Source organism: Meleagris gallopavo, chromosome 8 (assembly GCF_905368555.1).
Source record: "Meleagris gallopavo chromosome 8, MGAL_WU_HG_1.1, whole genome shotgun sequence".
In the NCBI taxonomy this organism is placed as follows: Eukaryota; Metazoa; Chordata; class Aves; order Galliformes; family Phasianidae; genus Meleagris; species Meleagris gallopavo.
In genome coordinates, this window is record NC_139411.1 from 10,398,781 (window position 1) to 10,426,286 (window position 27,506).

The following is a 27,506-nucleotide window of genomic DNA, read 5'->3' on the forward strand; positions in this document are numbered from 1 at the left end:
GGAGGAGGAGGAGGAGGAGTGGAGGAAGGGGAGGCGCTGCGGCCATCCCGGGGCGCCGCATCGCTGCGTGCGCGGAGCCGCCCGCTGCAGCCGGCAGGATGATCGCCGCCCAGCTCCTGGCCTACTACTTCACCGAGCTCAAGGAGGACCAGGTCAAAAAGGTAGGGTTCAGCCTCGAGGAGTACGGGCTGCATCCCCCCCGCAGCCCGTGGCTGCTTTTTTCTTTCTTTCTTTTTTTTTTTTTTTTCCTAAATTATTTATTTTGCTGCCGTCGTTGCTTTGTCCCCATGGCCACCCCGTTATGGGCGGCACAACCGTGAGCCTCACCCAGCCCGAGCGAGACGAGGTGGGCACGGCCGCGGTGCCGTGCTGCTGGTGAGGATGGGTGCAACCCCAGGGGCCGTTCCTGGCATCGGCATCCTTCAACAGGGGACTGCTCCTCTCCCGGCCGCCGCCGTGGGCGTCCATCGCTCAGCAATTGCTTGCAGATCGTTTTTGAGTTACATCTCGCTGTGGCTTCTGAATGTATAGCGGCGATGCTTGGAAGGGAGAAGTTGCTCTGTGGGTATTTTTGTTTCTTCTCCTGCATTAAGCAGCACGGTTGGCGAAGCCCTGTGGTGTGATGCACAACACGGGGTAGATACAAACATGGCAGGGAGGTCCTGGCCGAGCTCGCTGCAGGACTGGGGGAGCAGGGAGCCCAGGGCTGGGGATGTGGGGATGCAAATCAGGAAAATAATTGCAAATGTTTCCAGGCCCTGCTGTGCTGCCGGGCTGACGTCACGGAGCAGAGGCTTCCCTTCCCTTCCTTTCTGCCACCTCCTCCGGCGCTGCTACGTGACCCACTCGGCGCAGCTCAGGGCCCACCAAAGGCATCCATTCCTACAGTACTGTGGGGAAGCCTTGGCTATGGTGTTGACGGCTGCTCTATGGGGCTCACCCTGCAGGAGGGAGCACCTCCTCTCTGGGGCCCCTGCCGTTGCCCAGGGGCACTGCCCTGCCCGCCCTGCCTGTATGCGGTCCGTTCCTCCCTTGCATCAACTCCAAGCAGCAACCCTTTTGCTCATCATCTCCTTCCGCCGTTTTGTTTTTTGGCTCTTCTGTTCTGCAGCTCTTGTGAGGAGCTGGAAGGCCTTCAGCCCCCACAGTAGCAGCTCCTTGCTCCCAAAGGCCCTTCTTTCCCTTTCCCATACATTTGTGCACACTGCAGCTGGTGCTGAGCCTGCGTGCCTGGGTGAGGCCTCCCCTGTCCGCCTGTGCTGTTATATTTAGCAACCCCAGATAAGCGTAGGGTTGCATGCTGCGGTGCTGCGTGGGGAGGGCCGAGAGGGAGCATGTAGGCCTCCACGGTACTCCCGGGCGTTATTTATTGCAGGCTGGTTTGGCAGCACGAGCTGCTGATGGCTGATGGCATGGCAAATCATTTGGCTGGGAAGCAGTGAGGCATTCTTCGGTTTGGAAACTAAAATGAAATCCAGTAAGAGAAAAGAAGGCTGCCCATTCTGGAGGACTTCAGACATCTGCTCCTGCCTACATGACTTGGGGCAGGTTTTGAGCCCCCTCACTTGAACATCCGTAGGTAGAGTCTCTGTGCTGCTCAGCCCCTGTGTGGCCCACATGCTGGTTCCAGGCTCTTGGTTCAGGCTCCCTCAGCCTGAGGAGCAGTTTCTGCTGCTTCTGTGTTGCTGGATGTTAGGCATCTCTTACATTTGAGAGGAATTTTGGCCCCACCTTGCAGGTTTTGGAGCATTGTACAGGGCGAGTTACGGCAGGAGCAAGGCAGTGTGTAGGGTGCTGAAGGAGATACAACGCCTTGCACACTTGCACGTGAGCCTGTTGCGCAGAAGCAAGCAGGTGACGTGCAATGCCATGTACTACCCAAATAGGGTGGTTTGACTGGGTTGTGACTGAGTGCTTTGGTCCCAGCAGGTTTGTGCCTGCTGAGCTGCCTCTGCAGTGGGGAGCACTAGGTGTTGCCTGATTGCCCTGTCAGGGGAACAATGCCTTTTTGTCATGTTGCCTGACACGAGAAGAAAAAAATCTTTTGAGAGCGACACCAAGATTATTAATCTTGAAAAGAATGTGATGGAACAGGGCATAGAATGTAGGTATCAAGAAAACCCCTAGAGCTCTGTCCTGTTGTGTAAAGGCTTTTCAGAAACCGATCTGATAAACTGTAAGGTTGGGATGGCTGAGCTGCCTGTTGTAACATGTGTGGCTCCTGGTGAATCTTCCCGAGGAGCACAGATCTGCAGGAAGGTGTTGGCATGGGGGTGGGCTTTACACGAAGGCTACGCTGGTACAAAAGTTGTTAATGATTTCTGAAGTTAATGGGAGTGCCCTGCTCTTGGATGCTGCTGGCAGTGTTAGAGTAATTGGCTGTGTGATTCATAGTTTGAATAGAATGGTTTGGGTTGGAAGGAACCTCAAAGCCCACCCAGCCCCAACCCCTGCCATGGGCTGGCTGTTCCCCAGCAGCTCAGTCTGCCCAGGGCCCCATCCATGGCACTGTGCACCTCCAGGGATGGGGTACCCAACTGTGGGCAGCAGTGCCAGCTCTTTACCACTCTCTGAGTGAAGAATTTCCTCCTAACGTCTAACCTAAATCTCAGGTCTTTTAGTTTACAGCCATTCCCCCTTGTCTTATCACTATCAGTCCATGTAAAAACTTGCTCCGCTTCCTGCTTATAAGCTCCTTTCAAGTACTGAGAGACTGCTACCAGGTGTCCATGGAGCCTTCCTTGTCTTCCACAGAGTGTGTGAGGATGCGCCTTCAGTGCTATTTGTTGCATTACCCACTCACAATGATCCACACCTTCCCATGGGGCTCCTGCAATCTTCCAAATTTCAAACAGCCCTTTTCTCCTAGTACAAAGAGTCTTTCTTACGTGACCAAGAAAAATTACCTGTGTGTGGTTTGGATGATGAAATCCCATTTTTAAAAAAACATTTGCAAGTTCCGTCTGGCTGTTAAAAAAACATTTAAAAAAAATGGAAATAAGGAAAGCTCCTGGAGGCTTGCACAGCAGCAATGAGGGAGGATGCCCATCCTGGAGGTAGCTACATATAGCAGTGTTTTCTGCTCCTTGCTGCTCGCACTGTGTGCAGGGCTGTGCTTGGCTGGCTGCTATCAAGAGTCCCGCTGTCCCTGCTGCCCTGCTGCCACGTCCGTTTGGATAAGGTTGGGATTTGCTCTCTGATCGGCTTTGGCCACAAGCAGAGTGGGGTGTTATTAAACCTCCCTCCCGCAATCCAGCTCCCATCTCCTTGTCCAGTTATTCGCTGCTGTTTGCTGGGGGTTTTCCCTTGGAGGAGTGCTGCTTTTCCCTTTGGCTGTCCTGATGAGATGACTAACCCTTTTCCTGCCTGGGAGAAAATAGCTATTCCCCCTCCCCCCCCCCACAAACTAATACATAGGAGCTATTTTGTTTTGAAGCGTGGTTCTGTCCTTGCCTCCCCTCCTCCCTGCCCCATGAGTAGAGATGGTCTCAGCATGATGCTCCTAGCCCGGTGAGGCTGATGGCTCTCACTGGCCTTTCAAGGGGAAACCAGAGCCCTGCCTCCCACTTTTCCCCACTGCAGGAGGGCAGATCTAGGAGTACGGGCTTGCCTGGTCCTGACTGTGCAAACACCAAAAGCTGCACTCACGGCTGGGTGAGGTGGAACTCAGGGCCTCAGCCCTGTTTTCAGAAGGAGGGTGCAGTGTTGTAATGATGCATTAGCGTAGCTGTCAATGGGGGATTTGGGTGATGGGGCCTCTGAGCGGCGGCGTGGGCTGCTGACAGCCATGATAGCTCCAGTCCCCTCCCTCCTTTAAAAGGGAATAACCTCAGGCTCTGACATCACTGCTGAGCAGGCTCTGCTAAAAAAAGCTCTGGCGGCATTTGCAGTGGCAGAGACCTTCCTGCAGCATGGCACCAGCCTCAGCACCCGTCTGTCCGCACGCTGCTTGGTGATGTGGAGGGTCTGCTCTGCCTGGGTTTGCAGCCCCACATTTCAGCCCCCAGCCCTGCTGTTCTGGATCTGGCTGGTGCCATCTGTGCCCCCTTCCTTGGCTGCACAAGTGCCGCTCACTGGAGCACATCTGGTTTGAGTTGATATACTATCTGGTACTACAGAAGTGCTTTTTGCAGAGCAATCCAAGTGGCGCCGGGTTTATAACCAGCTTAGGGTCTAATTACATTTTGACTGTCTGTGTTTCCTTCATGTTTGGCATTATCCATCATTTCTTGTATCAAAGTCCCAGGTATATGGAGTGTTTACATATATACACTTTTCAAGGGATGTTTTCTTGTTGCTCCTGCTGAGATGTAACATCAGCGGGGAGATGAGTGCTCTTGAGGCTTCCACAGCAGCAGAGGAGATGCAGAGCCCTGGTACAGAGGTGTGGCTTTGAATCAGGTGGTTCTTCCAGTTTTGCTTAGGACAGTAAACATGAGTAGGGCTTTATTTCCTCGATCCTGCTAAGCTACGAGCAAAAGCAGTCCCAAAGGTGTGGCTTCAGTTTGAACCTTTTGTGTGCCATTTGCAGAATCAAGTTTCTGAGGCAAATAATAAATGAAGGCATGAATTGACTGGCAACTTAGATGGACAGAGTGGGACATACATTTGGCAAGGACTCCCAAAGCTCAGTTGTGCTTCTGAGGTGCAAAGCATCTCTCACTTTTCCTGGCTTTGAAGATGGGTATAATGTTATGGAAAGCAATGTTACCAGGAATCTGGAAACATCTCCTTTTTCCAGAGTGATGAAGTTCCTGTCTTGGGAAGCTGGAAGGGAGAAGTCAACCACTTTTAATTTGACATTTTGTATTGAGGAGGAAGACTCAACCTGCCTACAGCAAAGTTCTCTCCCCAGCCTCTGGCTGAGATGGTTCTGCAGCAGCATAGGGAAGGTGCTCTGGTATGGGAATCATCTCTCAGCTATTAAAGTAGCGCTGTAACTGCTGCAGCGGGTCCTTAGCAATTGAAGATTTCAACATGAGACACCTTGGTGCATTGCAGCAATGCCTGCATCCCCCCAGGTAGGACAAGAGAAATGTTTAGCTGTGGTTTTTCAGCTTGTGGATAGTCAGGAGAGATGAGAGGTGGAGGAAGGCTGGCAGTAAAGGTGTGAGGCTGTGGGTAAGTTTTTTTGTGGGATGGAGAATGCAGAGTGATGTGGGGCTGGGCCTTGCCTAGGGAAGGCAGTAGGATGGGTTGGCTTCAGCTCATGTAAGTCACAGAACTCGTACTTCTTCCTTGGTTTTGTATCAAAAGACAAGGCATAAAGTGCTCAACTGCGTTGCTGGCTTGGGCAAGGCACCCGTGCTAGGGACTATCCTTGTATTATCCGTGTAATTCAGGAGTGGTACCTCGTGTAGCTCTGCTTGGACGCCTTGGGACATCCATGCTTGTGTTCATCTCTCTCCCCAGATCGATAAATACCTTTACGCCATGCGGCTCTCTGATGAAACTCTGATAGACATCATGGCTCGCTTCCGGAGAGAAATGAAGAATGGCCTCTCCAGAGATTTTAACCCAACAGCTACAGTGAAAATGCTCCCTACCTTTGTGAGGTCTATTCCTGATGGCTCAGGTAAGGATCTGAGAATTTTCTTTATTGAAGATGGCGTGCTTCATGGGATACCTGTTAGAAATGGTCCAAAGCACTACTGAGAGTAATAGTTGGAATTGTCTGGCAGGTGGAAGTCTTTGATAGCTCTGCTGTTGTGTTCTTGCCACCTTATGCTTTTTTAATTTCAATGCAATTTTCTGTTTAAAAAATAAAGATAGAACAAGCCCAATTCCTGTGTCTCCCTTGATTTAGCACTGCTAACTGTTATGTTGCAATGTTGTATGGAAATTTGCAGCCTGTTGAGAAAGGCAGCCATGAAGCTGCTGCATGCAGTTGGGTAATGGGCAGGGCTTGCTCTAAGGGACTGCGGGAGAGGCAATCACGTGCAAGTGCTGCTATAGTTTTGCAGATTGTTCCATGGTATGGACTGGGGATGTGGCGTGGCATGGGGAAAGAGGCTCTGCCTGGTCCCTTCTGCTCCTCTGGCTCCAGCATCTTTGTGGTATGAAGTATAGATTCAGTGCTGCTAGTTCAGTTTCTTCTCCTGAAATAGTCCGAGAGAAAACTGTCACTTAACATACAGAAAGCTTTAGGTTTTGTTCAGAGCAGTTCTACCTTTTTAATGCAGAAGGATAGCTCTTACTGAATGTTACCTTGCTATGAGTCTGGCTGGAAATCAGCAGCACTGATCTGTCAGTTTGCTGCCAGGGAAGCTGCTTCTGAAGTGCAGGATTTGTTTGAAGTATGTACCGAGGTGCATTTAGGCTTGAAAAAGGGCCATCTGGCCCAATGTTGATTTTTCATTTATTTATTGAAGGTAATGGTTTACATTCAAGAAATGATACTCTGTAACGATAAAGCTTATTCAGGTATTTGGCTTAATGAGATGCTCCTGGTAAATGTTTCCTTCCAGTCTTGTCCCGATGAAGGTGAGGGACTGAATCTGTGATGCAAACCCCAGTAGGAGAACTGCATGTGCAATTTGGATGTGTTCACATTTTCAATGACATCTTCAGTGGTGCAAAGCAATATTCAAGGCCTCAGTGTTCAGAAGCAGGCAGACAGGCACTGCACAGTCCTTATCTCAGCAAACTCTGAGTTTGCCCATGTGTGAAGAGAAGGCTGCATTGCAATGCAGTGCAATTCTAAGGGCTGGTAGGAGTCATGGGCTCCACTGTCTTTTCATTACATATTCTGTAAGCAGGCAGTTGCTCTTTGTAATTTCTCGTGTGGTGGTGTTTTGTTTGCTATGTTTTGTTTGCTGTGTTAGACCATGATATTGTAAAACCATAAGAGCTTCTGCAGCGTGTTTGCCTCTTTTGGCTGTTGGAGGGCTTTGCTGAGTGGAGCAGGGCTCCTGGGATGGTGGGGTGATGCAAAGGAACTGTGAGACTGGAGGAGTTGTGGCCTGATGTTGGACAGTTATCTCAGAGGTGAGTCTGAATCTGCTAATCCACACGGTACATTGCATACCCTGTGTTTTGGCAGCAGTGTGGAGTCAGATGGCTCTGAGAACGGAGCTGAGATTTGAAGTGGCACGACACATCAATAGATGTTGATCTTCCCAGCTGTGAGAGCTCTTTCCATGTAGAATTTAGGAGTGGGGAAATGATGTTGGGAATGGCCTTCCCATAGGCATAGAATAAAGTTGGAGCAGCCTTAGGCGCAAGCCTAAAGAGTGCTACGGGATGGAATTGGCAATATGGAAGGCAGCTGGGGGATAAAGTTCGTCCCACTTGCAGTGCAGAGTACTTCTGGCACTGTCAAAAAGTACAAACCAATAAAAAAGCAAGAGTGAGAAAGCGCTGCGTGCCTGTTCTGGTTCCCTCAGAGCAGCCTGGGTGAGCCAGGGATGCTGTGTACACATGCAGGTGCTTGCAAATAGCCTCAGTGATTAGCTGCAGCCTGGGCACACATGGCTGTTTGTTAAGGTGTGCTCGCTGCTTCCCCAAATGCTATCTTTTTACAGACTTCATTGATGGCTGTCTTTGTTTGTTCCCTCTTTGATAAGAGAAGATAGCAGAAGCAGTTCAGTCAGATGGTATTTGCCTTGCTCTCCAAGGGGTACTAAGAGTGTCATTTCCCAGATAACTGGAACTCGGGTTTGTGTATTTGGCTTCAGACCTCTGAAATCCTTCCCAGTGCAGAGGGTGATGGAGGCACCCTCGCTTCTGCCCTGACTCCTGGCGAGGTGCTTAGGAGCTCTATGCAAGGGCTTGCACATTCAAGTAACTCCTGCAGCAGCACAGGGCTCTGCGTGGTGTGTCGGGTTGCTGTTTCTCTGACTTCTGTTATATGACTGCAGATTGAGTGAATCTCTGCTTCTAGGGGTGGAATGAGTAGCTCCTGCTTAACTACATTTCCCTGTAATCTGTTGATTTCAGAGCAGAGCACAAACCAGCCACTATTTGCTGCTACTTGCCAAAGTGACACAGACTTACTTACAACACAAGGCGGGCTCATGGTGCTCTGGCATCCCTTCATTTCCTCTTCTTTTTCCAACATCCTTTCAGCTTTCTCCTGAGATCCTTGCTCTGCCAGCTTAGTCATGAGATCTGGATACAAACTGCCCGTTCTCAGCTCATTCTTTCTGGATGAGCCCTCACTGCAGTTACCCATGCATCAATGGCAGCCATCCTTGCCTTTGCACCATTTTCATCTTCAGCTGGAGGGAACTGGGCTGATGCTTCGTATGTATGCCCTACAGCTAAAGACTTGCTTGCGATAAGCACTATGCGTTTCTCTGTGCATTATAATTAATAGAGCTTATTTTTTCCCAAATGCGTGTTGCATGCAGTTTTTAATCACTTGTGTCTTGTTTTCCACATAGAGAAAGGAGATTTCATCGCTCTGGATCTCGGCGGTTCTTACTTTCGAATTCTGCGGGTGAAAGTGTCGCATGAAAAAAAGCAGACAGTACAAATGGAAAGTGAAATTTATAATACACCTGAAGATATCATGCATGGCAGTGGGACACGGGTAAGTGCCTCTTCCTTATGTGCCTCCCTAAAGATTCTCTGCTTTCACTCTGCACTTTTTGGAAAAGAGCACAAGAATGACCAGAGCGTCTTAACAGTTTCACGCATGGATGCCCTACAGCTCTTTGTCAATACTGAGAATAAATAAGCTGTAGTTAGTAACAGAGCATTCGTGCCTACTACTGCTCTGCTGTCATTGTGCAGGAGACTTTTGGCTGAATTAGGAGAAAATTGGCCCAGAAATAAAAATTCCAGTGTTTGTAGTAAACTTACCTTCCAGAGATAGGAATGGAAGGAAGGCAGGAAGATGACTTAGTATTGTAGGCAAATGGTATGACCAACCCTGCAATTCTAACATAGTTGAGACTGGATGGAGGAACAAGAGGGACACTAAGGAGAAGCTGAGAGAGGAGATGTCAGCTCTGCATTCTTTCCTGGGCTTTGTTGTGTTTGTGTTTTGGTTTTTAAATATCCCAAGACTGTTCTGCTGTTGGGAGCCAGCAGCTTGGAGCTCAGGCTGATAGATTCTCTCATAGCTTTTTAACTGGGAGAGGGAGCAAGGATGGCTTCCAATGACTCATGGTGGACAGTACTTCTGGTATTTAAATAACAGGAAAAAGAGGGCTGACCATCACTGAAATTGCACCCAGGTCGTAATTGTCTCGTGACAATATGCAACCACGACTGAAACGCTTGTTGTGAGACTTGCAGGAAAACATGGCACATGCCTGGGAGGCATACAGGCAGGTGATGATTTGGTAACTTATGAGTGATGCATGTGGCTGAGGTTTGTGAGATCTCTGAGCCAGATTAGTGGAATACTTGGACTGAACTGCCTGCACAGAGTAGGCTATGAATACGTTTTTCAGCAGACTGTGTGATTAACTTTGGTGAATTATACTTTTTTAACCTAATATATAATCACCTTATTGAAGGGATTGCAATTTATGGCTTTGTGCCTTGCTGGCACAGTATGTTTTGATATTTCCTACTTCATTGCATTCAAAGTTCTACTTTTCCCCATCTGTCAGGTGTGGCCTGACAGCTTTGACAGTTGGAGACAGTTCCCTGTCAAAGTCAAGGGCAAAGCTCTCATTGACTCCTACAGTGTAATAGCCGGTCTAAAATTTGTAAGAAGTCTGTGTTCTGTGTCAGCACAACAAATGGGAGCACGTGTGATGCTTGATTTCCGTGTTGCTTTCTGTGTTGGAGGTAGGTTTTGGGTTTGTGACTGTTCTCCAGATCTGAAGATTTGTTTGCTCCTTTTAAGTCCTGTCTATTCAGGAGTCTGAGCTCAGGTCTGCAGCTGCCTGCCAAAGTCTGCTGGCTGCCCACTGAGTGCATCCTTGAGGAAACCTCTCAGGACCCAACTGGAGCAGGCAACGTCATGGCCAGAGCTATGGGCTGGTTGCTTAGTTGTTGTTAGGTGGGGGTCAGCCTCTGCTCCCAGCTAACAGCGGTGAGAGGCGATGGCCTCAGGTTGTGCCAGGGGAGGTTCAGGTTGGGTATTCGGACACATTTATCCTCAGAAAGAACAGTGATGCAGTGGCACAAGCTGCCCAGGGAGGTGATGAGGTCACCATCCCTGGAGGTATTGCTGAGCCATGGAGATGTGCCACTGAGGGACGTTGGTGGGTGAGGGTGGTCTGAGGTTGGGCTGGGTAGCTGAGAGGACTTTTCCAACCTGAATGATTCTACAATCCTATCTGTGATACTACTGGGCTTCCAGCACTGCACACCTGTGATTTGGACTTTTCCTCCATCTGCCTGCCTCACTTGTATGAAATCCTCAAGAACTTGTGATGTTGACTCTACCGTCCTGGCAGAACTGGTTATTTGTGAGATATGGATGTTAGTGTGGACATGGGGAGCACACAGATGCATCCTTGAGTCTTAGGAAACAACGTACTGCGCTTAACCGCAGCAAAATCAATAAATACTCCCCTTTTTTTCCACTTCTTTTGAGCAATGTCTTTATTCTGTGCTTTACTGAAAACAGTAGCACACCCAGAGCATGCATTATTGAGCAGACACAGCTACTGTTACGTGAAGAATGTAGCTAATAGTTAACTGGATTTGCCCATGCACGTTTCGGGTCGGAGCGGTGCGCGTGCCTTGCTGCGTGCCTCCTGAGTCACGGTGTGCTGCCTGCAGCCTGCCTGCAAGCTGAGCTGCAGAAGAGCATCCCAGTGGGCTGCCAGGGCCTGCACAGCCAGCTGCACTGGGAATGCTGAGGGATCTTCTGTAGTCAGACTTATGAAGCACGCCTTGTCTCTTGACGTGGTCGTGATTTGTTGCATAAGAGAGGAATTTTGCAGCAATGTCTTCAGTCAATATCTCTGTTTCCTGCTCTCCAAACTCCTGAGGGGTTTACACTTGGCTCCTGGCTGTTGTCTGGAACTCTGCTAGCAGTTGGAGCTTTAATGAGATTGAGTATATGGCAAGATACTTCGAAATGAAAAACAAAATAGATATGTAGGCTGGAGTTATTACTTTGGTGTGCCTCCCAAAGAAGCCATCGTGTCTTATTACTTCACTGGGTGCAGTGTGCCCCATGCTGCATTATTGTGCACCCAGCAAAGTGCCCTTGATCTGCCCCAGACAGAAAAGGGCAACCTCTTCCCTGGGAAACCACCATCGCTGGGCTTAATCAAATTAGATCTCGTTTTAGGAATGAGTTAAAGGTGTTCTGTTAAATCGTAAGGTTGCACACACCACTCATTGACCCACTTCAAACAGCCAGACATTCCTCTTGGTGTTCATGATCGTCTGTAGTGCTCTGCTGTCTCTCCGAGACTGTAGATTGTTCTCAGTGAAGCTGCAAGGGCTAATTGCACCCAACAGATAGCTTTTGGTACTCCCAATTATCCCCCTTAGCGTTTTAAATAACACAGGACATTTACACGGCCTGGGAATATTTCTGTAGTTCTATCCATAACATCTCTAAAAATCTGGAGTAGATCTTTTCCCCTTTCTCCTCACATGCTGTGGAAGTGTGCCCTCCCTCAACCCATACGTCTAGTCACGGCGCTTTTCTGCTCTTCTTGCAGCTTTTTGATCATGTTGCTGAATGCCTGGGAGACTTTATGGAGAAACAACAAATCAAAGACAAGAAGTTACCGGTTGGGTTTACCTTTTCTTTCCCGTGCAGACAATCTAAGCTGGATGAGGTAAGAAGACTGCACGCCCTTCTTAACGTGCAGAAGAGCATGTTATTCAAACAATGCTATGAAAGCAGAATCCCAGACAGGTTTCATGTTTTTGGAGTAAGTGAGTGCTGTGTTTCACTGTCAGATTGGTATTTATGCTTCTGTGCGAAGAAGCCGGTTAGCAGATGACAAAGAGGCATCTGATGTTTTATACTGTATCTGCGGGAGCTCCTCAGGGTTGTGGTTTGCTGTGTAAACACAGCAGCAGGTTTGCAGCCTTTCACCTCTGCGTGGGGGAGAACTGGGAAGGGCTCATCCTGCTGCTGAACTTCCAAATGCACGCACCGATTCTGCTTGGGGTCTTCCTCGCAAGCAGTGGTGTTGAGCTGTGCCCACCTGTATACGCTGCCTGGGAGCAACATGCTTTTGCATGCAAAAAAAACCAGCCTTGCACAGAGTGACTGGTGTGATTCCCATGACAAGCGTGCTACAATATTTTCCTTCTTTTGCTCTTTATAGCGCAAGTGACTCAGCAGCCTCCTGGTGCAGCGTTGCTATGGCAATGGCGTAGCAAATAAATGCAGGGAAGTCAACCCCATGCTGCACCTTTAGTAAGAGGTTGTGCTGTTAGAGCCTGACCCGTTTGCTAGCTTGCAGGGCTGCAGGTACCCTGGTGCACGTCTCCCAGTGTTGGTGCTCAGAAGGGCCAGGTGAGGCAGTGCCGATTACATTTCACACTGCTTGAGCTGTGCAATGTATTCGAACCATGCTGTATATCAGGATTTTTAATAGAATTTATCATATTATACATACTTTTTGCTGAGGTTCTTTTTTGTTTAACTTTTAAATCTTGTTCTCTTGCCTCATTTGTACTTATTTTCATCCTTTTCAGCATAGAAATTATTTTCATGCTTAGACTTTGTGTCTAAGCCTTGGCTATAAAGACTTTTAATATGTGTACATATGTTAAATATACACCTAATCCCAGTACTTACCTTTGAGCACAGGTACATACATAGGTGTTTAAGCATTTTAATCTTTGCTCCATTTCCAATATTTCCATTTAAGAACAGAGACCGTAGATGTTGTTGAAGAACAAAATCTTGTTTTTAAAGGGAAAAAAGTAAAATTGACTTGCTTTTATGCTGGCACTGTCCTAAGGTTGCTCTCTTGTTTCATCAGGGTATTCTGATAACCTGGACAAAGCGCTTCAAAGCGAGCGGAGTGGAGGGAGCAGATGTTGTGAAGCTGCTTAACAAGGCCATCAAGAAACGTGGGGTAAATTGGGCTTTGGTGTTTTTTTTTTCCTCTTTTAAACTCTTCATCATAGCAAACTGGTGTTTCTGTGTCACAGACCTCTGTTCACAGCACTGACTTGAGCATGTGGTGTGAGTGATGGTGCACTTGCATGTAGACGTGCTGTTTGCTCATAAAAATGAAGTGATCTCACCATTACTGTGTGGAAACTGTGATGCTCCTCATAGCACAAAACTCAACTACTGTGTTGTGGCTTGTTGCTGGCAATCTTCAGCAATTCTATCACCCTCTACAAACTGAGGAAGTGCTGCCCTTGGGTGCCACAGCTTTTCAGCAATACCCACACATTTCAGTCCTGAGAAACTGCATGTCATGGTTCGGGCTCCCCTGCAGCATCTCAGCAAAATTGTGCAGTGGGCTGACAAAGGAGAGGAGCAGAAGAGAAGGGGAGTTTTATGTTCAGTGAGCAGTGTTGTTCCTTGCAGTTTCTCACTGCTGATTTTATGGAGGGTGATGATAACCAGGTTGCTGATTTTAGACAAAAAGGCCTTGAGCATGAGATGGGATGAATTTGGGCTCATATAGTGAGATGGGGGTCAGCCTCTGCTCCCAGGTAATAGCAGTAGGGCAAGAGGTGATGGCTTCAGGTTGTGCCAGGAGAGTGTCAGGCTGGGCATTGGGACATATTTCTCCTCAGAAAGAGCAGTGATACAGTGGCACAGGCTGCCCAGGGAGGTGGGGGGAGTCATTGTCCCTGGAGGTTTGCCATGCCATGGAGATGTGGCACTGAAGGACGTGGGCACTGGGGATGGGCTGGGTGAGCAGAGAGGGCTTTTCCAATGCTAATGATTCTGTGATTCTATGATTTTCCCCTCTTCCTTAGTTCTGAGCAAACCAATGACAAACACAAGCAGTGTTTTCCAGAGAAGCCATATGTTACAAATACTGTTTTTTCCTCCATCAGGACTACGATGCAGATATCATGGCTGTTGTGAATGATACCGTTGGGACTATGATGACCTGTGGTTTTGATGACCAACGTTGTGAAGTTGGCTTGATCATTGGTAAGACACATTTCTGCTGCAGAATTCATGTGGCTTTTTTTTCCCTTTGCCTGGCCTGTTTAATTAGTACTTTCATGTCCTTTCCATAAAGGCACTGGCACCAATGCCTGTTACATGGAGGAGATGCGGCACATTGACCTGGTGGAAGGGGATGAGGGCAGGATGTGCATAAACACAGAATGGGGGGCCTTTGGGGATGACGGCTCACTAGAAGACATCAGGACAGAGTTCGATAGAGAGATCGACCGTGGATCCCTCAATCCTGGCAAGCAACTGTGAGTAAGGCAGTTACTTATGAACTTTTGGGCTTTATTTGATGTGTGGTATGGTTCTGGCAAAATATTTGCTCTCACCAGCAACAGGAGATGGTGGCGTGGTCCAGGCATAATCACATTTTGCCTGCAGTTGGCCATCTGACAGGATGAGTGATTGTTTCCTGTACAGGTGGTCTTTATGCCTCATTTTGTCTTTCCTTCAAAATTGCTCCTTTAGCAGCCCTGATGCAGACAGGACCTTTCTGGGAGGAAGGATATGATCAGAGTTACCAAAGTCTTGATTAGGGCTATTTATTCTGTTAGCTTCAATTCACAGCTTATCAACACAGCCCTTTCTGGAGCCAGACGATTGAAATTAACTCTTGCTGTTTTTCTTTGCTGCATTGCGCTCCCTTTTCCACTCATGTTGTGAATCCAGCAGTTCAAGAAAGCCTGACTTTGTCTGTGCCACTGCAAACCACTGTCTGGTGCATGTGGTGCAGATACACAACTGGTCTGTGCCTCTTGGTGTTGCCTGTGAGCCTGTGGGTGACTGCTGCTGGCCTCTCCTGCAGGTTTGAGAAGATGGTCAGCGGGATGTACATGGGGGAGCTGGTGAGACTTATCCTGGTGAAGATGGCCAAGGAGGGACTGCTCTTTGAGGGAAGAATCACCCCTGAGCTTCTCACCAAAGGAAAGTTTGAGACAAAGCATGTTTCTGCCATTGAAAAGTGAGTACTCCCTTCTGCTCCGGTTTCCAAATGACTCTGAATGTTAATTTTCCAATCTCTCTTTTTGCTTTGTTGGGGAATGAGCTGCACTGGAGATGGCAGCCGTCCTTCAGCATGAGTGCATATTGAAGATGTGAGGATCCACAGGAGGCAGCCAGCACCCTTTTCTCAAAGCCAGCAGCCCCTCTGAGCTGAGAGGCAGCAGGTTTCTCCCTCTGTGTGGTTTGGGAGGCACGATGAAAGCCTGACCATGCATGCTGCTACAGCATATGTACTGTGCTCTACCACTCACCCAGCTTGCAGAGACCTAAAAGTTGCTACCGTGCAGCTAAACGTGGGAGTGAATTGGCTTAGTGCCTCCTCCCAAATACTTGTGTTGCTTCTTGCTGTATCCACGGGATTGCTGGGCAGCAAGAAAACAAGTGTGACAAGGCAGAGCATTCAGTCTCGTAGGCAGTGCCGGGCGACCTCTGAGCTATGCGCCAGTTGGTTTCTTACAGTGTCATCACCCTTTTGGTCAGTGCTTACTGGCTCTGTCCCCCACATTCTTAAAATTCACATCACTGGGGTATTTGTGCTGTAGTGACTGGGCCAGCTTTTCTCTTTGAAAAGCTTCCGATTTTGGTGCTTGTGTACGAAGGTACTGATGATTGTGAGTGCAGTGCCAAGGGACGGGCGGTGACTCCCTGCAGGCTGTCTTATCTGAACAGCTTTTCAGTGAATGTGTGGGTCCATTTGTGCTGGCCTCACATTCATGTGGAGCCAGTGTAGTGATGAACAACAGTGAGAAAAATGTAGATATTGAGCAAGAGCAAAATCAGACCTGAAATTCTACCTCACCGCCCAAAGAGCACTTTGGTTGTAAGTAGGGGGGACATTCCTGTGCAGCTTCAGATTTCTAGCTGGTGCTAGCTATGTGCAAGAGTGCTTAAGGAGATAGATGTATGGGAGTGCAGTGATGGCAGCAAGATATACAGCTTCTGTTTTGTCTTGGAAGTGACTGAGCTGCACATGAGTGAGTTTTGCCAGAAACTTTGCTTTCAGGCTGGGTTCTAGCATGGGAAAATTGTGTGTGAGAGACAGAAATTCAGTGAGGTTGTAAAAGTCTGAAAAGAGAGCTATTAGGATGAATCACTTAGGCAACCTTCACTCAGGGTTTTGTTTTCCACACTGCTTGATTGAATGGGTGCTGGATTAGCTATGCACTCAGACCTGTGCTGAGTAGTGAGGCTGGTGCTTCCAACTCCAGAGAAACTGGTTTGAGTCTAAAGAGTTGGTCTTTCTAGCCCCTTTCTCATATGCTGTGCAGGAAGACATGTGTCTGAATGTGTCTCAATCCTGTATTTTATAGCCTAAGGAGTACTCATTACTACCCTTTTTTTTTGTAGGAGCAAAGAAGGTTTGAACAAAGCCAAAGAAATCTTAACCCGCCTGGGGGTGGAGCCGTCCCACGAGGACTGCATAGCAGTCCAGCACGTCTGCACCATCGTGTCCTTCCGCTCGGCCAACCTGGTGGCCTCCACGCTGGGTGCCATCCTCAACCAACTGCGAGATAACAAAGGGGTTGGTCGCCTCCGCACCACTGTGGGCGTCGATGGCTCCCTCTACAAGATGCATCCACAGTGAGTTCCTCTGTTCGGCTCCAGCCACAACTTCTGTTTTGCAAAGAGTTGGGCGTGTAATCCCAAGATGTCACTCAGATTGGAAGTGAGATGATGAGGTGTCCAAAACATGGGTGTAGGGAGTTCAGTCTGAGATGGGGATCTTAGGAAGGAAAGATGCCTTTAACTGAAGAGTGAGATTGAAAACACAAACCAACCAGACACAAAAAAAAAAACAAAAACAAAAAACAACACCCAATGACAACAAAGCAGCCAAAACCCTGAAGTAATTGGATACTCCAGTATCAATGAAAGCTATGGTAGTCTCTGAGTACATGTTCTCTCAGAGGTTCTCAATAGATGTCTCGGAAGGAGATTTCATTTACTCTGAGTATACAACTGCGCAGAGGGGTTTGGCTTTGAGGAGGACCTACATTAATGTACTTAGGAATTCAGGAGGAAAGGGACAGTGAGGAAGAGCTGCTCTTCCCTGGCAGCTTACCTACTTGAAAGGCTGTAGCTTGAGATTCCAGGACCTGGTGGGGAGGCAACACAGAGGACGAACTCACAGCCTCTCCCCGCAGGTACGCTCGGCGCTTGCACAAAACCACCCGGCGCCTGGTGCCTGACTCAGATGTGCGGTTCCTGCTGTCAGAGAGTGGCAGTGGAAAAGGGGCGGCGATGGTGACGGCGGTGGCGTATCGGCTGTCGGAGCAGCACCGGCTCATCGATGAAACGCTGGCTGAGTTCAAGCTCACCCATGAGCAGCTGCTGCAGGTGAAGAAGAGGATGAGGACAGAGATGGAAGCAGGCCTGAAGAAGAAGAGTCACGAGACTGCCAAAGTGAAAATGCTGCCCACCTTTGTCCGCAGCACGCCAGATGGCACAGGTATGGGAGTACCGTAGCTGGAGAAGGGGATACGACTTGACTGCAGGGCACCCAATGTGAGCTCCCTGCAATGAGATTTGGGTTTGGTGAAGGTGAGCAGATCTGTTGTAATGAAAGAGAAGATCCCTTCAAAAGAGAAAATCCCAGTCCGGGGCAGGGCAGCCTGTGTTACCGTTATGCTGCAGGCAGCCCAACCCCATGTCTTTGCTTCTTATTCTTGAAATGCACATGCACACATATTCTTTTACAGAGAATGGAGACTTTCTGGCACTTGACCTTGGAGGGACAAACTTCAGAGTGTTGCTGGTGAAAATTCGCAGTGGTAAAAGGAGAACAGTTGAAATGCACAACAAGATCTATGCAATCCCTATAGAGGTGATGCAGGGAACCGGAGAAGAGGTGATTATCTGTGTTTCTCTTCCACAGCACTGCTGCTTTTTAAGTAACTTTTTGAAGAGCAGTAGTGTGATGTGCAACTTCAAATGGTTGACTCTTCTCTTTAAAGCTGTTTGACCACATCGTTACCTGCATTTCGGACTTCCTGGATTATATGGGAATAAAAGGTGCGCGGCTTCCTCTTGGCTTCACGTTCTCCTTCCCTTGCAAGCAGACCAGTCTGGATGCTGTGAGTTCCTTAATTTTTTTGAATCTGCTTTTGTGCTTATGCTAGGTCTGAATTCTCTGCCTTTGTATCACCCATTGGGCACTTACAGGGAGGTCATAAGAGGGGAGGGTTCATGCTCTGACTGTGACTAGCACAGCTTCTCCTATAAATAGTTTTTTTTTAAAGCAGTAATGCAAGTACTGGTTAGCCCATGGCCGTGGCAGATAAGAGCATTTAAATTTTCCGTGATGACCTTTTTTTAATGCAACATGTTTTTTTCCAACCATATAAATGCACTGGACTGTGCTACCTCCCTGGTTGTGTCAGCAGTAAGCAGCACTGGCTCTGTCCCCCCCTGCTGCCAGAGCCTTTCTCAGGCTGATCTGGTTCTGCTGTAGCCTACAGTTCCTGTTGAACTCCTCTGCTGCCGCGTATCACCACCAATTCCACCCTGTGCAGCTGTTAATAATTTCTTGTTCTCTTAGCACTTTTTTTTGTTTGTTTTTGGAAGAAAGATACATTTTCTGTTGCGTTCTTTATTTTTTGAGTTTGTTGTGTCACTGCAGTTTGGGCAATAGCTCTGTCTCCTGGTGTGATGGCTTTGTAGCGAGCTGTGCTTTCAAAAAAAATAGTTTCTGTCTCGAACTAAGATGTCTGATGTTTTGCTTTTTTGTTTTAACTATCTCCTTCTGTCTTTGGGCATGATGCAGAATGATTCAGTCATTAGCAAGTGTTTCTGTCCTGGAAATCTGGAGACTGAGCATGGTTAGTAGTGTTAGATGCAAATTCCAGAGATAACAGAACCTTCTGTATAACTACACACTAAAGCACTTCACATTTCGAATGTATATGCAGGGAAATTAGATAGAAATTAGAAGTACTCAGTGATGTTCCCTTAGAGGGGTATGGGATTTGGGGCACTCTGCAGTACATCAGGAAGTGTGATAACCTGTTTGCTTTCTTTGTAGGGTATCCTTCTCAACTGGACAAAAGGATTCAAAGCCACAGACTGTGAGGGAGAAGATGTCGTGTATTTGCTAAGAGAAGGAATTAAAAGAAGAGAGGTGATTTTACTTTTCCTTCCTCTAATTCTCCCTCCCCTGCAGGGCCTACAGAGCTTCTGGTTAGGCTGGCTCCCTCTGGTGGGGTTAGTGTGCCTTGAGGAAACAGGCTGTGCCTCCTGCCCTGCGTGGAAGGTCCAGACGCAGCAAATTTGGTGGCTTGTGGCTCTGCTGGCCACATGTCCTGGTCACCACATAGGACAGTCTAGGAGAAGTGCAAGAGTTCAGCCACCAAACTGCAACTGCTGCTGAAAATGAGCCATGCTGGGGAATTTCTTCGCTTAGGTTTTCTTTTTTTTTTTTTTTTTTTCCCCAGACGCTTCTGACTTTGCTAAATTGAATAGAGCTTTCAAAGCAGTTTTCAAACCCTGTCATGATTGCCACTGCATCAGAGCACTGAGAAAGCAGGAGTATTCAATGTAGTGGCTGTAGGAATGCTGCTCAGTGCACTCTAAATGACAGGCTCTGTAACACTTGTTCTTTAAAAAGCTTCAAGCAACTTAACTGATGATTTCTAGTAAGGGAAGAAAATAGCCAGAGGACAGTGTGAAATTTAACTGAGTTTTATCAGCAAGTGCTGCTGGATTTGCTACTGCACTATTGAAATACAGAATGGCAATAGCTCTCTGCTGTGGGCCTGTATTCAAGATCTGTGCTCAACTATGCATAAGCCAAAGAGAACAGCTGGAAAAGTACTTCCTTCTGTTGCTATAGTCCTTAGTAGGTAGAGCATGCAAGATGCCGTAGCTGCTTGCTGGTCTGTTAACTTCTGACTTCTGCACGTGTGAAATCAGGCCAGTACTTCCAGTTGTTTGCTTTGGTAGTGTCCCCTTTGGTGTTGCCTTTGGTGTGGGGGGGTTTCTCCAAACCGATCGTTCTCACTGTTATTTTTTTCTTTTCCCAAGGAGTTTGACTTGGATGTAGTAGCTGTAGTGAATGATACAGTGGGCACAATGATGACTTGTGCTTATGAAGACCCAAACTGTGAAATTGGACTCATTGTGGGTATGTGTTTGAAATACTTGTGTCTGTATTCTCATGGGGACATCCCTGTGCTTTCCTGAAAATATTCCATCAGTGCACACGAAGGAAAGTTCTGATTGACAAAATGCATCAACTACCAGTTCCTTTCCTAGCAGTTGAACAGCTGAAATCACAGAATCACAGAATAGCCAGGGTTGGAAGGGACCTCAAGGGTCACGATCCTCCAACTCCTCTGCCACATGCAGGGCCACCAACCTCCACACTTAATACTAGACCAGGCTGCCCAGGGCCCCATCCAATCTGATCTTGAACACCTCCAGAGACGAGGCATCCACAACCTCTCTAGGGAGCCTGTTCCAGCACCTCACCACTCTCGTAGTAAAGAACTCCACAGGTGACTGCTGATGCATTTGCACATGTCATGCCTGGGCTTTGGCTATCTCTATGGCATGGATGGTGCGAATTCACAAAGTTCTCCAGAGAAATGAGTTCTCTGGGCCTTGCCCAATGAGAAAGTGAAGGGATCAAAGCATCTGTGAGCTTAAACAACGCTTTCAAATTGGCTTTGAGGAAGATAAAATATTACCAATTACTCCATCAGACAGTTGGAGAATGTCCAGGATGAGTCAGCACAGTGCAGTGTGGGTAGGAAGCTGTGTCTGTGCCGCTCCATCGCTGACATGTTTTCAGGGGGAGTTCCCTGCAGGAAGGGCATCACGTCCTTGGGATGCTGTGAGCATCCTCTGTCTGTGCTGCAGCCCTGCCAGACACACTCTGCAGCTGCTGTCTGCGTGCAGGGACTTGGTAGGTGGCCTGGGATAATGAGAGCAAAAGCCTCAGGGCTTTAGCAGCCCCCTGTCCCCTGCATGAATTGCTTTGGCCACTGAATACTTTGGAAACTGCCACAGGTGAGACTGGGTCTCTGCTTTTTGTCTGCTGGCAACAAGAGATCATCTACAGCCTGTCAGTCTGCAATTGAATTTTGTGCATCAGAAAAAAAAACACCCAACAAAACAAGCAAAAACTAAACAATATCCTGCCACCCAGCCACTAAAATCTCTGGAGCTTTCTTTGCTTGATGCCTCAGAACTTCCTGAAGTTTTCCCTTCGCCGGATTTTCCCCCAGATTTCACAGGTCTGTGGGCTCTGTGGAAGGTGACTGCCAGGAATTTCAATTTTTTTCAATGTTTTCTCTCTTCAGGAACTGGCAGCAATGCCTGTTACATGGAGGAGATGAGAAACGTAGAGATGGTGGATGGTGAGCAAGGACGGATGTGTGTGAACATGGAGTGGGGAGCGTTCGGGGATAATGGATGCCTGGACGATATCAGGACAATATATGACAAAGCAGTTGATGACTATTCACTAAATGCTGGAAAGCAAAGGTACTGTGCGATAAATGCTGTGCTGAGAATAAGCCAGACTGCCTCAAATGCTTTTAAGAGAGAACTGGATTTCTCCCAGCTCTCAGAAAGGAGAGGTAAAGAGTGGAGAATGACTGCAGCCGTTCTGTCCTGTGTGATTTCCCCCTTCTCTGCTTCTCTTTTTCTAGCCTCCAAGAGGGCAAACATCTCTCATCTTCTCTTTCTACTGTCTCCTATATTGGCAGTTGAGGTCCTAATCATTGCCAGGCTGTTCTGCAGCAGCATCTCTGTGTCTTCTTTACAAAGCTCTAAGATCATTTAACTACTATCAAATTCCTTTGCCAGCCCTTTGTGTAGGTAGAGCCCTTATGTCCACCGAGTGTCTATTCAGTGCTTGTTTGCTGCCATGGAACTGTGGTGCAGGGTTTTTGGTGAGAGTCTCAGGAGTCTTCTGATTACTGAGACACCCTATTTCTCATCCCATATTGTATACAAGGGTTTAATATGGCTTGTCATTCTTATGCTCTTGATTTCAGTTCAATTTCTTTTAGCTGAACTCTATCTGTAGAGACCTTTGCCTCTTGGAGTTGTAGAATTACAGGATAGCTTGGGTAGGTACAGACCTCAAAATCATCTAGCTCCAACCTCTGCAGGGCTGAAATGCTCAGCCTAAACCTGATGGCATGGTTTGGAGCTTGAAGCTGATCACTGTAATGCAGTTATGAGCTCTCTATCAGTTGCAGCCTATTCTTATTTGAGGCAATTTTCTGGGTAATGTGGTACATTAGAGGACCTGCCTTTCTTGGCCCCATTTTGGGGACTCAGCTCTTGTGTGAGCAAGTGTTTCCCTGTGCCCTGCAAGAAAGGGCTGACAAAGAGGTGGACCCAGCATGGCATTACTGTGCTGACACACATGTGCTGCCTCATGCCCAGACTGCTATTTTTCATTTCTCTGCAGCAATGCATAAGAAAATTGTGCAAATAAAGTAAATCTGCCTAGGATCCTTGGGGATGTGGGCAAGTAGGAAGGTCCCTGGGGAAACTCTTGGGAGGTTAGAGTGCAGACAGACGCAGAGGGGCAGACACTGAGTGAGGCTAATGCAGTGGTGGAGCTGGCATAGAGTAAGCAGCCATAGGTGGGAGGCTGCCAGGGGGAATAATTGATTCCAGAAAGAATTGGGCAATCAGGGCCCTTACTGGGTACAAGCCTGGGAGAGCTCCTGGTATTAAATGGACTGCATGGCCTGCTTCCAGGTGGCTGCTCCGCTGGGCTCAGTTCCCTACAGGGCAGAAACCCTGCTTAGAGCTTCAGGAGGTGAAATAAAAGATGCATCACTGAAAGCACTTTTCACTAAATGAAAAAGTGTTCAGTTCTCATTGCTAAGGGCACAGCTCGGTTACGGAGCACAGAATGCTCCTTTCACTCCAGAATGATGCTGGAAGGGAAGGAGAGCCAAACAGACTCCCATCCTCAGCACAGGGCTGCCCACGGCCACATGGAGCACCACTACTTGGTGTGTGCCAAGAGGAAGTCTGCAGGTGGAAAACATTCCCTCTCTGCAGACTAGGGCAGACCTGGTGGGAAACTAGGGTCTGTGTGCTGCTTGAGAGGTTCAGGATGGCTTGGTTCCTCCTGCTGGCTTTTGAACTACTGGTTCCTTACTGGAAATCAGGTGCTGGAATTAATTGAAAAGCCCAAACCAGACCTGGTCCCCTGGCTTGGTAGCATACAGGTCAGTGACCCTGGGAATGTGCTGACCATACCTCTTCACATTATTTATTTATTTATTTTTAAACTTTCAAGAGGCATTTTGCAGCACTCCCTTAAAAATGCTGCGCTCAGAGTGACCGTACCTTGTGACTTTGCTATACTTTTCCTGCATGGAGCCACTGAGCTTTTTCTACTCAAGGTCACATCCATGCTTTGAGAGGACTCCCCAAACTCTGGACAGTGGCTACAGGTTTTCCCCAGGTTCTGCTCAGTGCTTTGCTAAGGAATGCACAGCAAACAGCTTCCATCCAGGCACCATTTGGCTCTCTGGCAACAATTTTTCATTTCTTTTGTCTGGGAGAAATATTAGCTGTCATTAACAACTGCCTGCCAGGGGGGAAATGGACAGGAGGAATATGTGAGGTACTTTTAGATGGACTCCCAAGGTTTCCCACTGAGAGTTTCTGCTTTTTCTTGCCATAATAAATGACTGTTCTTTTTCAATTGGTTTGCATGTTTCATGCCCTGCCTGCACGTATCCCTCTGTCAGGTGTCCCTCTGAGCTGTGCTGCTGTCTTTCCTTGCAGGTATGAGAAGATGATCAGTGGGATGTACCTGGGGGAAATAGTCCGCAATATTTTGATTGACTTCACCAAACGAGGGTTCCTGTTCAGAGGGCAGATTTCAGAGACGCTGAAGACCAGGCATATCTTTGAAACCAAGTTCCTTTCACAGATTGAAAGGTAAGGGCATCACGTGGGAGGCTGTGCAGAGTGAATCAGTGTGGTAACGTGTCGTGGTGCTGCTGGTGGGGCCTGACAGTGGAAGCAGCTGTTGATGCAATGAGGCTCCTGCCAGTGGCTCAGCTGAGGAAAGCCTCTAATGCTGTGTTCTTCGGCTCCCACAGTGACAGGTTAGCCTTGCTGCAGGTGCGAACCATTCTCCAGCAGCTGGGGCTCAACAGCACGTGCGATGACAGTATCATTGTCAAGACAGTGTGCGGAGCGGTGTCGAAGCGAGCAGCTCAGTTGTGTGGTGCCGGAATGGCTGCAGTTGTAGATAAAATTAGGGAGAACAGAGGCTTAGAGCACCTGGAGATAACGGTTGGTGTGGATGGGACTCTGTACAAACTACACCCACAGTGAGTATTCACCTCTGTGTTTGTTTTGCCTGTAGTGCGATGCTACGTGTCCTTTTCCCAAGTGGTTTCGCTTGTTTGCTAGGATGAGAGCCAGGGAAAAGAGATCTTAATCAGGGTTGGCTGGAGCCTTCTAGAAGGTTATGAGAGGATCAAGAAAGACTTGTGAAGGACTCAGGGGGCTGTGCCAAGCTGAAGGCGACACAGCTTGCTGAACAGGTTTGAAGCCACGTAGCAATGATCTCTTGGCTATGTACAAGAAATGACAGAGCAGCTTGAGTGCCTGATGCCTCTCTGGGAGATGGCTCTGCTCATCAGGCAGAGGGGATGGACCACTAGGAAGCAGCAACAGGCAAAAGCAGGGGGTCTAGCACAGTTAGGTCCACAAGGAGGACAGGAATAGTGCCTGTCTCCAGTGTAAGGAGGTAGATGAGAAGGAGAAGAGCAGACAATATCTTTTTTTCCACTTTGTTGTAGTTCTAGCGATCCAGATAGCCCAATGTGAAGAGAGAGAAAAGACCTCTGCTCCCAATCTTCTCACCCACTATAGTTTCCAGCATTTAGTTACCTCTGCTGTGATAAGGGGAGCACTGCAAAGGCCTGCAGCAGTGCTGTGCTCTGTGGATGCTGCAAGACCTCCCTTGCCCACTGCCATTATTTCCCTTTGCAGCTTTTCGAGGATTATGCACCAAACAGTCAAAGACCTGGCACCCAAGTGTGATGTGACTTTCCTGCTCTCGGAGGATGGCAGCGGGAAAGGGGCAGCACTGATCACGGCAGTGGGATGCAGGCTTCGTGATGCCGAGCAGAACTGAACTCCACAGCCCTGGCCTTGAGTCTGTCTCGTGAGCACCTTCTCCTAAAGCAGCGACTGCGTAGTCTGAACTGGTTTAAAAAAAAATAAAAGAAAGAAAAGAAAGAAAACAACAGAACTCACTGCTTTATCGGGGAAAAAAAATGCAACTAATGACATAAAAAGAATAGGATACAAGATAGAATGTGTGCTGTTAATAATATCTCCTGTTTATGGACCCCAATCTGCATGTTTCTTATTCACCTTGTTGGTACCTTTCCCAACTGGTCTATAAAAAACTGGTCTATAATTTCTGCAGTTACAAAACAACCGGTTGTTGTCCGAGATTAAATTTCCCCCCGTTGATGTGCGTTGAGATCTGCCACTGCGTCGTACCGAGTGTGACCTTTGCAGCTTCCCTGTGAAGTGCACTGCCAGCACGCTGACCACCGTGCCTGGGTGCTGATGCTTTCTGTGAAAGGGAAGCAACAGTTCCCTCCCGCAGATCTACCTGCTGTTATTTTGTTTAAGGCCACTTTGGAAGAATTGCGGTGTGTCGGCGCTGTGCACGCACGTAACTCTATGGTGGGATATGACAACGCAACTTACTTACTTTCTTGATGCCTATTTTGTCATGGTAAAATTAAAGTAAACGCCCTTGTCCCACTGTTCTAGTTCCACTGGTATTTCCCCTCGCTTCTGTGAACGGTGTTGTGTTACTGAGCAAAATCTGTAACATTTTGGCACGAAATCCCTACAACAAAACGGCTGGTGATTGGGGTAATCCAAATCTTCAGACCTGGGAAATCAGTAAGCCTATGTTCCCTGGGCTGTGCTGTCTTCATCTGTTTAAAGAGTTCTTAGGAAAGTTATTTTTTATCTCTTCTCATTAGTTTAGCTCAGGGTGTGCAGCTGCCCTCCTAGGAATCTGCAGCTCAGTAGTATCACTCAGATGCGTACTTCTGCCTCTCGCCTTAAATGGGTATTTGCTTCCACACAAAGCTTTAATCTTTAGTACTGTTAAGCAGGCACTCAGAACACGAGCATTCAGCTAGAGTTAATGACCAGAAAGGAACGCGAGGGCTTCATTTTAAGCTTGATGTTGAGGACCTAAACAAACCACAAAGACAACAGCAGGCCCGGCTTATTCCAAGGACTAAAGCAATGACAAAGACCGTGTACACTTGGTGCATCCTGCCCTCTGTCGAGTCGATGCCATTATTGTATTTGCACAGCAGTCAGTTGCATTACTTACATTGAGAAGCAGTTAGGAAGGCAAAAGCTAAATAACACTTGCCAGTCGCTCTGCTTTCTGCAAAGAGGGAGACCACGCAGCAGCGCTGAATTCCCACTCTTCTACCAAAATACACGTGAAGTCTCTGCATGGTTCTCCCCACTCTCTTCTCCCGCAGAAAGTAGCTGACAGCGTGCGGGCTGCTCCTCTTCGTCCTCTTGCCACCCCTAAGATTTGGATTGCCCTACCTATCGATAACATTTCAATATGCGTTATGGTGCACTGTGAGTGAATGTTGTAAAGTAACATGTGAGTCACAAACAGTCATTGCAGCTTTAAGTGTGTCTACCTGAAAAATGCATGCCTGACTGGTTTTGCAAAGGTAGAGAGTCTTTTTACTTTGCACACTAGTAGCTCTGATGCTAGTGTTATGTGGTATTTGTGACAATATTAAACTTTCTGATGTGTGTTACCTGGTGTTTAGTGGTTCTTTCTGGAAGAGGTGCTGTTGGCTGACAGCTTAGTGCTTTGGGAAGAGTTATTGTGCAGGGAGAGCCAGAACCTAATCCTGGTAGTGCCTGGTTGTTTTTTTTTGTTGTTGTTGTTTTGTGTGTGTATGTGTGTGTGTTTATTCCAAGAGGGTGCTTGTCGTGCAGGCCTCTGGGCCTGGTGCTCCCTCTCATAGCTCAGCAGAGGCACAGAGCTGACAGCACTCTGATCTTAGGGTGACTGAGTTTTGGATGTGAGGGCACAGGTTTGTTGGATTTTGTTAGCTGGATGTAACTGATAGCAAGCAGGGAGGGAGTTTGTGTTTCTAACTGCGTGACCTTCCTACCACAGGTGGAAGAAGCAGGAACTGGTGGCGCTTCCATTTCCAAACTGCTTCTTACCCTTAGGTAATAGAAGTCCTCAGGGACTGCTGCATGTGAGAGAGGTATTTGAAATAATTGGATCTTGTTGACGTTGTAGGATCATTCTGCATGCCAAGGTATGGCTCTGTAATGCTACATGCAAACCTATCATGAAGGGTGAAGGGGATTGCAAGGTGCTACTTATCAACCTGGTATAAAATACTGTGTCACATTATATATCGCTTTTGTATTTCAGCTTCTGTTTTGCATACGTGCACGAAACTCAGGC

At 47.8% G+C, this 27,506-nt stretch overlaps 1 protein-coding gene across 1 annotated transcript; it reads left to right on the top strand.

Moving 5' to 3' along the window:
• Window positions 1-26,838, top strand: HK1 (hexokinase 1). The gene is made up of 18 exons (XM_085229028.1): window positions 1-161; window positions 5,413-5,575; window positions 8,385-8,533; window positions 11,583-11,702; window positions 12,864-12,959; window positions 13,903-14,002; window positions 14,094-14,277; window positions 14,832-14,987; window positions 16,376-16,609; window positions 17,173-17,477; window positions 17,728-17,876; window positions 17,983-18,102; window positions 19,050-19,145; window positions 20,048-20,147; window positions 21,328-21,511; window positions 23,789-23,944; window positions 24,109-24,342; window positions 25,010-26,838. Exons 1-18 carry the CDS (start codon window positions 99-101, stop codon window positions 25,152-25,154), a joined length of 2,754 nt encoding a protein of 917 aa, XP_085085154.1. The 5' UTR covers window positions 1-98; the 3' UTR covers window positions 25,155-26,838.
• The last annotated feature ends 668 nt before the right edge of the window (window positions 26,839-27,506 follow it).

Excerpts from the sequence above, each read along its gene's own strand:
- HK1 (XM_085229028.1), top strand. The coding sequence starts at position 99 with ATGATCGCCGCCCAGCTCCTGGCCTACTACTTCACCGAGCTCAAGGAG. Across the intron at positions 11,703-12,863 it reads GACAATCTAAGCTGGATGAG|GGTATTCTGATAACCTGGAC; the intron begins GTAAGAAGACTG and ends TTGTTTCATCAG. Across the intron at positions 24,343-25,009 it reads CTGTACAAACTACACCCACA|CTTTTCGAGGATTATGCACC; the intron begins GTGAGTATTCAC and ends TTCCCTTTGCAG.